Source organism: Cupressus sempervirens, chromosome 5 (assembly GCF_028749045.1).
Source record: "Cupressus sempervirens isolate cs-2001-9-10 chromosome 5, ASM2874904v1, whole genome shotgun sequence".
Taxonomy (NCBI): Eukaryota; Viridiplantae; Streptophyta; class Pinopsida; order Cupressales; family Cupressaceae; genus Cupressus; species Cupressus sempervirens.
The window spans coordinates 822,818,887-822,835,831 of NC_143122.1; the positions used below are offsets into that span (position 1 = coordinate 822,818,887).

Sequence of the window (16,945 nt, forward strand, 5' to 3'; positions counted from 1 at the left end):
TCCCTTAAGGAAAGTAGTGTAGAGAAAGTGAAGCTTTGGTACTATGGTCACCACAGGGTGATTAGGTGAGCTGGCAGATGACATGGAACTACTACAGAGTAGTAAGATGCTTATTGTCTTCCATGTTTCTTGCCTCAAAAAGGCACTTTGGCAGTAAGTCAACGCTTTAGTGGAGCTTCTGCCTCTTGATGTGGAAGGTAAACTAGTGTTGGTTCTTGAGGAGATTGTGGACATTAGCGAAAAAAAGTCGAGGTAAAGAACCACCAAAGTATATCTCATTAGGTGGAAGAGGAGACTATAAGCCCCCCTCCGAATTGATAATAGAAGTAAATTTATAGCCTATCTCATTCATGTAGGCTATTAATTATTGTAAGGGAATTAATAATTACTTAATTAATATTGTTCTCCTACAAGCTTTTTCTAAAGAATAAAATTATTTAATTAATTCAAGGTCCATTGAGTTTGAAAATAAAATATTATTTGGGGCTACTTTATTAATTTCTCCTCCGAAGAGCCCATTTGAATTCAATTAATTTATAAGGGAAAAGTTCATTAGAGGTAGTATAGATAGGTCATCTGAAAGCATTCAAATCATTGGAGATTTAGACTATCGTCATTATTTATGCTGTGAGGTATACGATCAAGGTAACCTTGGAGTGCTCCCATGGCGGCTCACCCTAGTCTCCTTTCATATTTGTGAAGCCTCCATTAGAAGTCAAATTTGTATTTAGGGATGTAGTGAACATTAGGGGGATTGAGCTATTGGTGAACAATAAATTATCCCTGCTGGTGTGATCTTTAGTTGATGCACTATGGGTTAAGGAGAAATAATTTATAATTGCCTACTAACATGCCAAACCTATCACCACAACCCCTAGAGGGTGATTACTGTGGCAACAAGCAATTAGATCGAGGATGTTGATCACGTTGTGCCAACGTAAGTGTTGCAATGTCTTATGGTGCTATGGAGCATTATGATTCTCTGTTGTGATCGATAAGGAAAGTTGTGATATTATTTTGGGACACTTCAACATCAATTGCCTTTGTGACTGTAAGTATGACTAGCACAACACGTCATGTCCAATGAGCATTCAGTTACTACACAACAACAAACTTGGATAGTATTCACTAAGTACCATAACATATATCTAACAAAACTGAGGAGCATTGAGTGATGTTAGTGAATAGATTGTTTTTTCCTACTAAAACAACAATTCAATCTATGCCCAAGGCTTGGAAAATCCAATAAAGTTCATAATAGTTGGGTAAACGTTGAGTTATTCGTTTCCCTCTGAATTTCACAGGTACAACTCCCTTCACAAAAGATTTATCGATAAATTCAAAAGATCAAAATTAACTAGATGCACACTTTTGCCAGAAAGTGCATAAGGTACTCTTGGGTACTGAGGTAATAACTTGCATACTCAAAGATTTAATGAATGAAAAGCTCATAGTCTTTCCACAAATAAGCGGGATTTAAGTAAGAAATTGAACTTTACCATATATTCAAACTGAAACTAGGGAAAGATAAATGAGAGTGGACAACAAGAAGCAACAATAGATGTCATACAAAACCGATCACCATAGCTCACAAAGTAACTATGATTGAACCACTTTAAATGCTAAGTTTTATAGCACGACAAAGTGTGATAGATATATATTCAAAAAGACTTCTTTAGCACCAAGTCATGTAAGAAAGCATTTCCAAAAATATGACTATTTGCCTATCGCTACTTCCAGATAATTAACTTAAAATAGTACTAGCTTTATCAAAGTATATTTTTGGCTACTTAAAATCTAATCCCGAATTAGCTAAATGCTCTAGCATTTATAGTTCATTACAAACTTGAAAAGGCCTCCATTAAAGCCCAGTCTTTTGGTTAGAAATGATTGCGAAAACAAGAAATAGTTTTAAAAACAGCCTAGAAAATAAAATAGAAAATAACTGTTCCTAACTAAACAACATCGTCGGTATTCCCTCCATTTGTCATAGTTTTCTTTACCAATTTCCAGCTCTTGAAGGCGTTTGTGAACTCTTGCATTGCATGGGAGTGAGGATTCTTCAGACTGAGTAACTTCGATCTGCAAGCATCCTTTTGCCATTTTAGCTCTTTAATCCTTCGGCTTTGCCTCGGCATGAGATTCTGGTTTAGGTATAACATCGATTCGATGTTTGCTAGGGTAGTGAAGTCTCCAGGAGTAGGTGTGTCATTTTCTTTGATTTCTGTCATAGCATCATTGAAGTTTTTGATCAAGACTTCAGAGTCCATGTTACCATCTTCGAGTTGCAGGATTTTGGTAGGATTAACAACCTGCATGTCCTTTAGGAGTTCTTTGTGCATTCCCGCGATTTCGGCTTCCACTGAGCGCATTTCTTCAATGGCTCCTTTATAAATTGACTCCTTCCATCCCATATTGTTCTTAAGAATAAAAAGTATGCATGAATCCACAATCTTCATGGGATTTTCGTTCAAAAACTCCAATACCCTATATCCCTCAACGTCATGAACCTAGAATACAATGACTTGGCAGCAATTCTGGTCGGCTTCCCAAATTGGCAAGAGGGTTTGAATTTCACCCAACAACACTTCTCCTTCAGCAAATGTGGTGGTAAAATCTAAAATGAACTTATTGCCTTCCTTTGCAATGGATGCCACCCATTCTTGTACTGCGTCTGAGAGCAGTTTACCCATTTGCATCTATTTAGCCAACTGCTGGTTGTCGGAGGAATTGGGATCAAAAGATTGTGGGGTCTAGACCAATGGAAGGGTGCCTAAATTCATCAGTGAATCTATATAAGCTGCCATGGTGATTACCAGTGCCTTTAATTCTTTCTTCTCCTTGCTGTCCCTTTTTGATTGAGTTAGCATATGGTTTGCAGAAAATTTGAAGAAATGATTACCAATGTTTCTGGTAATAGCTCCCAATTCCACAATGGTGACCTAAAAGCCCTCGGCATCAATTTTTCTAGATTCCTCTTTTTGTTTTTATGTGGCCACTTCTGCCGTCACCCTTCTAGTAACTGGATCTTTGATCAGCCGCATGCCACTCTTCATCTTTTTACTTTTAGAACCACGAGCTGCATACTTGGTGACAATATCTTTAACAGGTGCAGACACAGGCTGCAGGGTTCACTTCTTGTTGACAGAACTAGACAACCATGATGGTATAGTAGGAGTAGCGGTCATCCCTTGACTTCCTCTCGGAGGAGTCATAAACTTATGCTGAAATAACCTGGGAGCTTCTACTAACTACACGTCACCATCCCAAGTGTCTGAGAAGTTGAGTTCTTCTACCAAACCTTGTCCCTGAGACATCATTTTCTCTTTTTGAATCTCCTGCTACATGAGTGCCTCAGACTTAGTCTTTGACCTAGTTCTAGCGGCCGTGCTTTGCTTAGGGGATGGTGTTCTTTTCTGCTTATTGGAAGCCGAAGTACCACCTGCAACATGAGACGAAATTGATATGTCAGAGGTCAAAGTCTCAGAGAAAGAAACCTTCTTTGGAGATTTTTCAGTTTGTTTTTCATTGGCAGCCTTCATGTTTCTTCTTCTTAATCAATTATCCGTGTGAGTAAGGATAGATCTGGTTCTCAAATTTATATCATCATCTTCCCCTTGGTTCCAATCTACCTCCAATTGTTTTAGCTCGATTCTTCCCATCCCGGTTCAATAATATCCGAACCATCCTCAACTACTCCTTCCAACTGAAACTTCAATTTGAGAGAATTTATTTGCGGGAGTGTTAGTCTTGAATGGTCTTTCTTTATCACTTCTTCTTCATCATTACAATCTTGCCATAAATCTTCTAGATGTGGAACGTGTTGGTTCCCAAAACCGCAGATTGGAATCTTACGAGCCTTGCCTGCTCGATGCTGGGATATCCAACTGGTTAAGGCCAACTTGATGGAACTGAACAACACAGTTCGAGTTCCTTGCACTTCCGGCTCTGCAAAACCGAGGTGGGTGTACCTGATCCTGGACAACAGCATTACATCCAAGATCCTTATAGCAGATTGGTTAGAGCACAAACATAGTGAAATTTTCCAAATGGCAAGAATAATAGAAAACTTTAAACTTGCAATTTATGAACTGAGAAGAAAAGTAAATGATTGAAGTAATGTTTAATTAAAGAATAAATATAGATTAATACAACATATGAATATATTAATTCCTCTAATGGAAAGAAATGAAACAATTGCTAGCATATGGATTATGAATCAGGAGTAAAAGACCAGGCTTAATCAAATGGGCAATCAGAGTCAACATTATAAGCTGAGATGTGCAACTTTATAAAGTTCAATATATTAAACTATAAACAATTTTAATAATTTAAATGTGATGGATCAATTATATAAACGCAATTTTAAATAACTCTAAAATGCACTTTAAGTCCTGTGGAGACAAATTAGACATAAATACAGAAACAATAAAATATTTCACAATATTTACGTTTATCAAATTTAAAATGCAATAATGATCCAATCCACTTATCCAAATATTAAAATATTTATAGAAAATAAATAAAAAACATTTACGAAGGACACAACTTAATAAAAATTTTAAAACTCCGAAATATAAAATAAATAATAATGCTGAAAATAAAATCACAATAGAGACATTCCTTACAGAAGATCCATCTATTGCAAACATATTCGGATCGCACAAAATCCACTCACTAACTCAAATCCACGGGCTTAGTTCAAAAGTCCATTTCTCTGCCAATTGGAAAAATATAATATATCATAAAGCATAGGCCAGGAAAAAAGTTGAAGTATGAATATGAATATTGTCTCCCCCAACTTGGTTTTTTACATCTATATTTATAAACAACGAAAAGGTGCGTGAGTGAACAGACACACCCATTCGGCACCTAATCATATAATTTTTGAAGATTACAAATTTTATTTATCCAATAATCCCAACCGCTTCAGAACTAAATAAATTTAATAGGCAATCGAAATTATTAGAGGAAAACCTCAGAGCCTTCCATACTATAATGGAAACAATGATGATGCGTCTCCCATTTTTTTTAAAAATCACATTAATTCGGAATGTGCCTCGAGCCTCCATGTTCCAAGCTCGTGCAATCCTTCTCCTTAATCGCACAGCACACAGACCTGCGATCAAAACAAAACAACATTAGACAGATATAACACTAATCAAAACTCCTCAATCATCGATGAAGATCTCCGTGCTTTAGCGGCTTTGTCCTTTTAGTTGTTGACGACATCTTTCATCGCACAAATCACCTCTTCCTTAAGCACGACTTCTCAGAATTGTCTCTGACTTTTACTTCAACCGAGCGTATCACATGTATATTTGCATTTGCAAAAGTACATAGTGTTGTTCCATTGCCTTCAAATTATTCTCACAGGCACACAGATGGCGATAAAACCCTCGGCCCTAGATCTTTCCTCACTTACACAAGATGCATCCTGCCGCTGGATAGCAGATACCAATGCTATATGCTCCAGAAATGAATCAACAAGCTTTTGAAACAGAGTGTCTAGTAAATTGGCAACAACTAATTTTCGTTATAAAAACTTGTTGCTAATGCTAGCAATGAGATCCCACTGTCAACAACTGCATCTTGATTTCTTCTTGCTTCCTTAGAGTCAAGTCTCAGTAATGAAAAAAGTCTTGACATTAGAATATTCTGGTTACTATTGCTTGAAATGGCTTGACCCGAACTTATGTAATCATCTTGTGCTATACTAGAAGATTCAGTAACTGTGATTCTCCAATCTGTGGCATTATAAAAGAAGCCAATAAATTTACATTGTCTTGCTGTATATCTCCACTTTATCATCTACTGTAAGATCTGATGAAGGAATTCTAGGAATTCATAGAAATGAGGTCAAAGTTTGAACCACTTCTGAACAGAGTAGCGTAGTTCAGGCTGCTAAATAATGGGGACAAAAATGGTCTCTCTCTCTAATCACAGATCATAGCTTCACCTGCCTATGATTCGAACCTCACTATTCCTTTTGAAAATACAAACTCCTTCATTCAAACATTTCCCTCTTATCATTGCATAGAGGAAGCTTTTATCCCGTCACAGATCTTATTCCATTCTTTAATAAATTTAATGAACAAGTCTGATCCTGCTCATATAGCTTATGACTTTTTCATAAAAAAGCTAGAATCTGAATATCTTCCTAATAACTCATGGATTGTTGATTAATGGTCTTACAGCATTATGCTATACAGCATAAAGAAAGGATTTCCCAGTAAGCTTTTCCTAAACAATAGCACATTGCGAAGGCTGCCTGAAAGGATACAAATTTCTAATAAGCTCCAAGAAACTAATACTCCATCTCAAATTCCTGAAACAATAATGGATAACAAAAGATGCATTGATTCTGTTTGTTTGCTCCATTCACTCCTCTTATCAGCTTCCACGTCAATATTATAATCATAGACTTGAATATATATATTGCAAACATATGCATCTCTTGGTTATGTCTTTCCCATTGGCTGATACGACATGGATGACGAAGCGATTAGGAGAATAGAGACTCATTAATTTTTAGGCTCCATCACAACCGTGGGTGATTGACCCTTTAGACCAAGTACTTTAGCTGTGAAACCTTTGCTGTTAAAATTTCTCCTTCCATGATATGATCCAAGATTAAAACTGGGCAAGTTGCTCCCAACAACTGAGGCATTAATCATGTTGCTGCAAGTCAAATGACCAAGCTTAACAGGAAAAACAGACCCCCAATTCTCCTGAGGTAGGTTATCTTTAATTACTGAAAACAATTGCCTACAAATTTCAGCTATGACGAAACAGTCTAGAGCATAACGAGGCAATTTTACTAGTTCTTCTTCAAATTCCCCTATTCTCAAGTATGTGAATTTAGGAAATTGGATAAAATAGCTCCCATAAATCTGAATTAGCTTTTGGGCCTCTAGGGATAATCTGGGCATGGGTGCCTTTTTGAGGTTCAAGTGCACACTTTCTATCAGCATATCATGTGTTTTCCTAAAATCCTCCAATACTCTATCTCTTTGGAGCAAAGGACAATATTGGTAGACAATTACGTCTTCACTCCAAATTTCATGAGGGAGGGAAGTAATATTGCTGACACAAGCAATGCAATAGGTCAGGTAGGAAGACATGTATAAATCTTCTCTAGACACCTTAGCATGTTTTAGCTGATTTCTCATTGAGCTGGCTATTAATTATGCCCAATCCAACAACTGTTCTCCCTTTAGAATGATTTCTACGTAACGATACATCCACTCTTCAAAGAGAAAGACATTCGAAGAACCCTTAAACCGGTGTAGTAAGACCATGAGGTCGTGAATATGAGGTTTCATATCGTCTTTGGTGGTTATTTTCGGGGAGTCTTGAATTGCCTTTATAATTTGTTTCTGTCCACTTCCTAGCCAACATGTTACAGTATTTATCTGGGCTTTCTTGATAGTCAACTAAAGACTGGGTAGGGCTAAAAGCGGCAAAAATACATTCAAACAAACTCAAGATTGATGAAATGGTCTCCCTAGAGATGGAAACATTGGTTCTCCATCTTTATTTAAAATGCTCTTGGTCCTCACATCATAGTGGTCAATACATAACTGGAGTAACTCAGGACTAAAAAGGGCAGGGAGAAAAGCCACAGCTTCAACCAAACCACTCGTCAAAATCTCCAGACAACCATTAACTTCGTCGGCTTGTTCAAAAAAATTTCCTTGTAATTTCTCAACTTTGACACCCTCCAAATTAGTATCAGTAATAACAGGCCTCCTACACTCCAAATTGGAAATGTTCCCAAAGAAATGTAGAATAGACTTCATTTTAAGCAAAGGAAATAAAAACCCAACATTGCTTTGTTCTTCGAAACACATACACAGAGGAAAGAACAAGGAGTTTCTCGTGTTCTCACCCGTGATTTGTTGAGAGAAAACCATGCCTTTTTCTTTGATTATTGTTGCTCCTTCAATTTGCACTTTCGCATAATAAAGCAATGAAACAAGAAACTCATACTTTAAAAGGAAAGGTACTGGCGAAAGTACTGCCCCATTATGAGGCATTCATGGCGATATCATTGTGGCTTGATTTGCACGCTAGGAACTGTGATAAGACACCATTAAATGATCATTCTTCATGGGTGTCCTTGCAATAATTACAAATTTCTGACAAACAATCCAACGCCTAGGCGAAAGATTTGCCTATTTGAATCATGATGACAATTGATCTCATGTCTCAAACAAAAATTAAATCCGACACAATCCCCAATCATTACTCCTATCATCTCAATTAGTTTCTCGGGAACCGGTCGTCTTTGGAAAATCATTAATGCTTGCCCAAAAATCTTCAGCAATTGAACTACTTTGAACCACTTCGAATCGAGGTTTGAAGAGGTTCAAACAAACATCTTCGTTATGCTCAGCGGGTCCCACCTGCAGAAAATAGTTAGTATCAAAACCTTTGGTTGAATTACTTTGAACTACTTCAAACCGAGGTTTGAAGAGGTTCAAAGAGGTTCAAGACATGAGAGTTGCGACGAACATCACAAGGTCGATCTCTATATGCAAGGGTTGGTGATATTTGTAAGATATGAGACCGATAAAGGCTTCTTCAATGTACGACTTCGGGCTTCAAGGGAAACTGGAGAAAGTTTAAAATATGGCGACTCAAATTAAGGCTAACAAGTGAGTACCATGATTTATGTTAGATTTAATTAGCAATGTGATTGGAAAAACGTTTTGCCACTATTAAGGTTACTTGCAGTACATAGGTATCATGCCCGAAGGAATCTTAGAGACATTGCAACATCAATAGCATCTGGTTTCAGATCTGACATAACCTCTGCAAAACTGATCCGCTTTGCAAATGAGCAATGTGTCCACAGGAACTCCCTCCACTGAAAACACAGTTTTGTATCCTATGACTGTATGTTGCCATTCACAACTCCTACGGATGTATCAGTAATCGTAACCAAGTGCAAATAACATACTTTCTGTTCATTACTGATCAATAAAGTTTACTCAAATTTTGTTCTGTCCACTATGCTTGGGGTTCTGAATAAATTGCATTTGAGTGCTTAGTTTTTGGATGGTGAGCAAGCATTTTGCAAAAACTTTTCACAGGTATTTCCTTGCCATTCATTGAAAATTAGGCAGGGACATTTCCACACACACACACATACTCACCCTTTGCCATCTATTAGTGTCCCCAATACTAGCCTAAAAATATCTCAGCCCTGAAACACGTATCCCAATCCTAGAAAATTGGTGGACCATAGAAGGTATCCTAGTTTCTGCAAAGCTAATATATTGCTTAAGATGCCAAACAATTTTTGTTGAAGATAAGAGAGTTGTTGATGAAGAAGATCGATAATTGTTTATGAAAACAATACAAGGTAAAATTTGGGCACAATCAATAAGAGTGCATTCTCTTTTAGGCATTATTTTCCAGCTGTCCAAGTCTATGTATAGGATAGGTTGTTATTGGGGAACTATGTTTTAACGGGTTGAATGGCTGCTTTATATGCCTTAATTTTGGTTTATTTGTTACTCTAATCAACCATTTTTGTCAGTTAGTTTTATGAGATCAAATTAAATTAGACACAAAAGTCAATTTGTAAGAAGTTTTAGAAAATTGGATTGTAAATCAAGACTCAAGGAAGTTGAATTCAGAATAAATAATTTTTGTGGTAAATTATGAGCAATCCCTGTTCAATAAGTAGATTTTGTTACCATACCTTGGATCATCGATTACAAGTTGTCTATTTTGATGACTTCCTCTTGCAATGGGCAACTAAAATGCTTAGTCAATGGAGTTTTAAACTCCTTATCAGCAACTATCAATGCATCTACAAACCCTTTTCAACATGAGTTGTTCACCTCATTGAAGTGTATATTATTGCAGTAACAAATGTTTGCCATTGTCATCTCAACAGAGTGTTTTCTTTTGGTTCCAAGGTGTAGCTTCAAGCAAAGATTTTACCCCTTGAATATTCCAAGGAACAAAGAAATCTGGTAAACAAGTAAGAATAGAACTCTCATGACCATCAGTGGAAGAGAGTGAATGCCAAATGTGTGTAATGTCCCCTTTTTTAGCATTCATAGCATGATGTTGTTGTTAGCCTATTTCCCCATGGTCCCGTAGGCTAACCAGGACACTAAAGGGACTTAGAGGCCATTTGGCCTAGATAGTATCAATTGCAGGTCTTTCTAAGGGGTTTTGAGGCAACTTTGGGCATACTTACTATTTATAGTAAGTCATCTTGGATATGGTCAGACATCCAGTGGCAGCGGTATGTCGATGGTAATTGTTTAAAATCGACAAGAAGACTTGTTTATCATTGATAAGATTTGTTATGCATTGATAAAGCTATTTTATAAAGTTAAATTTAAATATTTAACTTTATTAATGCATAGACTATAGTTTGTGGGAAATATTTAAATTAGAAAAGTCCCCTTTATTTTATAACACATTGGAGACATAAGTTACATAAAGGGAGTTATCTTTTATTCCACATTGAGAAAACGAAAGATGGAGCTCTTGTGAGAACACTATAAAAGAAATGGAAGAGCTTCCTTTTAGCATGGAGGGTTGGAAATATCAAAGAAATTGGAGAATTTTCTAGAGGTTATGTCTCAATAGTTTGAAGGACGAAATCCCTTCAAGCTGAAAATCTTGACGCCATTGAAAGATATGGTCTTGAGATTCAACAGGGTAGCAATCCGAAAAAGCAGAAACGAAAGAGAAGTCCGAAAAAGAGGAACCGAAAAAGCAGGCGGAAAAAGCGAAATTGAAAAAGCAAGTGAAAAAAGCGGAACTGAAAAAGCAGGCGGAAAAAGCGGAATCGAAAAAGCAAGTGGAAAAAACGGAACCGAAAAAGCAGGCCGAAAAAGCAATTCGAAAAAGTAAAGCAGAAAGGGGCAGCATTGAAGGAAAATTATTACAGCCATCTACAACCAGGTTCCCTTAGTATTGTTTTTTTTAGGGTATTATAAGTTTCAGCTGTAAGTGTGCATTATAGCAGCATTGTCATTTTGGTAATCCATGTAAATGCCAAAGTCTTGGCCATATTTCATGAGCATTGTATTAGAAATTTGATTGCAATCAAAAAGATAATAGTTGCTGGTGTCATTTAAGCAATTCAATCTCATTATTTATCAGCTAGATAGTTTGCATACCAACTGTTTGCAAAAATGCCAGTTGGCTGTAGGTGTTCTTTTCTCATGCTTAGATCATAATATATGCACTGAATATTGTCAAAATTAGGAGCACACTCATGTTAGGTCATTGTGTAGTTCATTGTAATCTTCTATCACTAGATTCTCATTGATGCAAATTGGAAAAAAGTCATTTAAAGCAAGCTGAAATACTATATCAGTCATATGTCTCTTACATGTGAATTGTTTGACAAAATTCTTTGAGCCTTCAATCAGCATCTTTGAGAGCAGATTTGAGGAGGGTTATTACAGTGGTATCAGAGCTTGCTTGCAAAGTGTTTGACGAAATGTCAAACAACTGAAGTATAAAGATTTTTGGTGTTTGAAGAAGTTATAACCTATTGGGGTTATTACAATGTGTGGGTCAATAAAATAATCTGTAGATGATTTTGAGTTGGAACTCATTACTATTGCCATTGTTTTCCATGTCCTTGCTTTTTGTTTCTTCATACTATAATTGGTGAGCATGGCATCACTTTCTCCCCTCACCTCATCAAGGAAAGTACTAATCTTCACATCATGTCTAGGCTTCAAAATAAGGTGGAATCTTAGCGTATCAATTACCCATCCCATAAAAAGAGTGCAAAAATTATAGGCCACCATCTCCTTTGTCTCACGCATTATGGCATGCTTCCATGTATTAAATATGCCATTTGTTGATTTTGAACATAGTAAAAACAAAGGGGATAGAAAGATTTTTGAATCTTGATACTAAAGTTTCAAAGAAATAAATGAAAGAGAAAGTTTAAAAGATAAAAGAGGATGCAGTACTAGGAGGTAGGGTTGTTTACTAAGTTTAAGAAAAGGGTGGTGTAATAGCCAGATTTTCAGTATTTGACTTTTAAAATTCAAAAATAAAATTGGAAAAAGGAATATGTAACTTTGTCAAATATACTTAACGCAATTCAATCTTTCAAAGTACTTTTCCAATCCCTCTCAACTTTACAATACTCCTCTAAGCTCAGTTTGCACCTCTAGAAGATCAAATGAGCGAAAAAAAATGAAATGGATGCATGTCTTAATGCTCAATTTTTCTATTTTTCATGCAGGTGAGTTCAGGCATGACTTTTGTTTTTATTTGGAAGTTGCTGATGTATTTGCAGAACTCATTTGTGACTAGGCAATTACCTAACAAGGACTTGGCATGCAAGTCTTTTCATTTGGCTTTTTGACTTGTGAGTCCATGCAAATCTGCCTAACATTTCACTTGCAAAACACTAATACTAACTTTAGGTGTGACTATAATATATTTTATAACCCTAGAAATAGTACATGGTATAAAATATGTTTTGCAGGTAAAGTGGGTGGGGCTTTTATAATTTTTTAGCATAAAACACAAAGATATGTGTACTTAGTCAAAAGAGTTTTCCTACACAATTTGAAGGTTTTTAATAGTTTATTTTCTTATTTGTTGTGTTCAAAGACAAAAAACAAGTTTATGGCAGTATCTGTTATGGTTTTTATATTGACTTGGCTTGAACAAAAAGAAAATGTCTGCAATGGTATTTCATTAGCATTGTCATCTTTTTTTGATGTTTCCATTATAATTGCAAAAGATAAGAATTAGAGGGTGTGTGGGACTCATGACTCAGAATGTTTAATCTTGCTCATGTAGATGGCTATTGGAACAACAATATGGGGAGTGAAGCATCTTCCACAGAATCGGGATGTTTTTATAGTTCTTGGAGGGGATGGATCCTTAACCCTTTATAAACATTCCAACCCTAGCAAGCGTTCTCTCAAAAGTATGGAAGAAAGACCATATGGGGTACTCTCTCTCTCTCTCTCTCTCTCTCTCTCTCTCTCTCTCTCTCACAGGTTGGGAAGGGTGATTTTTTAGTTTATAAAACATTAGTTTTAAAAAAAAAAAATTTCTTGTCTTATACATATTTGGTTTTGTATGCTTGATTGATTGTAGATTGAACATTGTTTATGCATTATAATAATATCTCGCAAGAAATGATGCCTTTCTCCATCTGTTTTTGAGTTGTCAGTCACTAGCATGTGAAGATATAGATTATGCATCTTACAAATGCTTGAAGGTTCAAGGGGGAGTGGCAGTGAGCCTGCTGTGCAAACTTAGGATTTGAAAGGGGCACCTGTTAACTTTTTTTGAGAGGCTTCTTTTTATTTTATGCTTGTTTGTTTGAATGATAGTTTCCTTGTCTTGTACTCAGTTTTTTTAATCTTGGCACTTCAATGATTGCTATGTTTTGGCTTCTCAAGACATTTGTTATCTTTTGTTCCTTTCCTTGCCCCAGTCTTCACTTGCATCCTGTTTGCATCCCGTTCCTTTCAGGATCCATTCCTTGTCTGGTTATTTATTATATATATTTTTACTTTTTGTATCTTTAGGATTTATCTGGTTCAAGTTTTCCTCTTGTTATTATTCTGGTGATTTACTGAGTGAGTTCTAGTCTCAGTCACTTTTGAAGAACCTAGGATTTTATTATTTTCTCTTTAACAGGGATGCATATTCATGTCCCACTGAATGACTTCTCATCTGTGCATGTCACACAAATAATCAGCTTCCTTTAAAAAAATTCCCAAGGTTTGAGGGGTTTTCCCTGGACTTGAACCTGACCTCATCATCTTTTGCATTAGCTATGAATGAATCTCTGGTGAGTTGTTTGCAAAGTAAGCAACTTCAATAAGGACTCATGACCACTTGAGCCATCAACCTACCTTTCAGTCTGTTGACACTCATGGACATTGATTTTCTTTTTTCCTGCAAAGTTAGCTCACTGTGTTGTCGGTCATTATCCTGGACACTTTCTAGCATCTTCATTCACATATTTCCTCAAACATTTGGTCATGTTTGTTTTGCATCTGAGAAATGTGATTTTTTCTGGTCTAGGACTATTAATTGATGAACTGCAGAAAACTAAAGTGGATCAACATTTGCTGGTAAAATTTTATATTACTAGTGTTATTAATCTTATGTAGTTGCTTAGACTTAGATTCAAGATTTTAAAGAGGGATTAGCTTTATTAGGTTATTGACCTTTTCCCCTTAGTTCCTACTCATCTTATAGGTTCTGTCCTCTTGAAGCTGTCCCCACATTTCCCATGGCTAGAACTGAGTATGTGATGATCACTCATCATTTTTTGTAGGCACTTGTATATTGTTATGAAATTTTACTCAAGTGGTATTTTGGCGCAGATAAGGGGTAAAGTAAATCTTCTATCTTCTCAGGCATTGTCTACTCAGCCAGTTGCATGCTTTGATTGGTAAAATCTACCTACAAAAACCTCTAACACCTTTTCTTGTGTACTAGGTATTTCTTACAAAATGAATACTATACCGAATTACTGATTTCTTATTAATTATGCAATCATTAATTTACAGGAGTCCAGACAAGGAAGGGCTGGCAGTGTTCGGTTCTTTTGATCAATGTATTAGAGTTGCTATTGTGACAAAACTAAACAAGATATAAGTTGAACGATTGTATAAATTGAATTCACCATTATCAGATGATAGAATATCCTTGATGTCACCAACTTAAAATATAAGCTTCAAACATTTTGTGTTTATTTTGTGGTAATGTTGGCAGATTACTTTTTAGGTTGTGTCAATTTTCTAGTTTTACATGTAGTTAGAGAATTTTTCTGCAAGATTTCTCACTTCTATTCTCAAGCTTTATTATGATTATGGCAACATGAATATTTCTTTATACGGTTTCTGTCCATTGCTTGGATATCATCTGTTTCATATGTTAATTTTGGCAGACGTGTATTTGGCAATATCTTAATGATTATATAGATTTGTTAACCAATGAATCAATGATGATTTCATGTTAATTTCTATATAATTAATGAAACGAGTGCTAACATTATTTGTGTACGAATTTACTTGAGGAGCTCGCCAATCATTCCCTTCCTATTCTTGATACTTGCACACAACAATTAAAACTTATGAAGTTTGAAATGGGGTGATGAATTATTTGTAAACAAATAAAAATGGTTTTCGCTTGTTTTTCCTTTTTCTTGAAGGCTCATAATTGATTCAATTAAACGCAACATAGACCAGCTTTGTCTTGAAGGGCAGTTCCTTTCAGAAATGAGTTTCAAAAGATTGAAAGTTTTTGGAACTTGTTTCCCCTTTCCAAATGCATCTAGTAGCCATTTTCAGACTCAGGAACTGTGCATCAACTTTTTATAGATCTGAAATTATTACACCAGTTACTCTTTCCTTTTTACTCTTATTTTGCAAACATGCAACTACACCTACATGAAATTCTTAAGGTGGCATTGTCTTGAACATTTTTTATATTCCCAGTTTATAAGACATAACCAAAAGGTGTAGCTGGACCTCTGTGGCTTAAAGGCAACAATTTCCCATCAGGTTTGTTAGGTGGTAATTTTGTAACTCACTGTGACCACAGCTTACAAAACTTTGTCTAGTTTTGAACCAATAATTTTTAAGGACCAATTGCAGAAAAGTGGTCCCAACCACAACATGCGAGACATAGCCTCTCCTACTTCTCATGGAAAGCTCCCCCCTCTTATTGCTACTAGAATATGTTAATGATAAGCCTATAAATAGATAACCAGCAACAACGAAGTGAATAAGCAAAATACAAAAGAAACAATACATTTATCCTGGGAAACCCTTCCACTTGAAGGGAAAAACCCAGCCACACCAGCAAAATGTTTCTTTTATTGATAATAAAAATGTTTAGTCCGAAGCTTTCACTTGATTTATTTACAAAATATCAAGAAATCACATAAATAGATTGCAGAAGACTCTTCATCTTTCGCACGAAAGTCCATTTGTCTCAAAAATAAGACCCTCCATATTTCCACATCAACCTTTCATATCTCCATATGTATGCCTCTTTGCATAACGTATGCCACTTGTCTTTTAACATAATATTAACCTAAATATAATTGCAAATATTTCTTTCAGCTGAAGATGGCCATAATGGTCATAGAGATAAATATCTCTATTGTAGCTACAAACATCAACACCCCCTCTTAGCAAGAGAGAGATCTTTAATTAGACATGGACAAATAGCTGCAACCAAAGATGATAAGCATAACATAATCCATCGTAGTTACTTTATACGCATATAGAATGAAGTCACACACATGGCTTTCCACCATGCCTACTCGTAGAGGGTAGAATGAATACTTTTATCACAAAACTTATTTCGGAAAACGACACATTTCCACCATGCCTACTTGCAGAGGTTGGTCCACCGTACCTACTTGCAGAGGGTGGAATGAGGGGTTTCACCTTAGACTTCTCCCAAAGAAGGATACATTTCCACCATGCCTACTTGCAGAGGGTGGTCCACTATACGTACTTGCAGAGGGTGAAACGAGGAGTTTCACTTCAAACTTCTCCTAGAGAAGAATGCATTAATTGAGATTTTGTCTTAATAGAGATTCCCTCTGAGCAGGGACAACTTTAATAACATAAATCCTCTTAACACAGACTCCCTCTTAGTAGGGACATCTTTAATAACATAGACTACCTCTCAGCAGAGACTATTTTAATCGCCTCAATAAGATGGCTGACTATCGCATAAACTTGCGAAGGGTTGGACATATCCCTCTGTCATGTAACCTCCTTCTGAAGCTGACTAATCTATCTTTCTCTCTCACACGCAATAATGCACCACCAGATTACTATCAAAATGGAAAACAACGTTGCATAATCTTTCACCATCCAATTGCATCCAATACGTGGTCCAATCATGAGATGGATCCATTTGAAAATTGCACTTTGCACAGATAACGAGAGATCCT

At 36.2% G+C, this 16,945-nt stretch overlaps 1 protein-coding gene across 8 annotated transcripts in view; it reads left to right on the plus strand.

Annotated features, from left to right (window-relative positions):
• The window catches only part of LOC149558420 (dynein axonemal assembly factor 10-like), a 200,982-nt gene extending 186,257 nt beyond the window's left edge, over window positions 1–14,725 (plus strand). For all 8 annotated transcript variants that reach the window (XM_089832665.1, XM_089832664.1, XM_089832668.1 and 5 more), the window contains 3 exons: window positions 12,808–12,960; window positions 14,355–14,422; window positions 14,541–14,725. In XM_089832665.1, coding sequence (XP_089688791.1) covers window positions 12,808–12,960; window positions 14,355–14,422; window positions 14,541–14,628 — 309 coding nt within the window. In that variant the 3' untranslated portion in view covers window positions 14,629–14,725. The remainder of the gene's footprint in view (window positions 1–12,807; window positions 12,961–14,354; window positions 14,423–14,540) is intronic.
• Window positions 14,726–16,945: the final 2,220 nt, after the last annotated feature.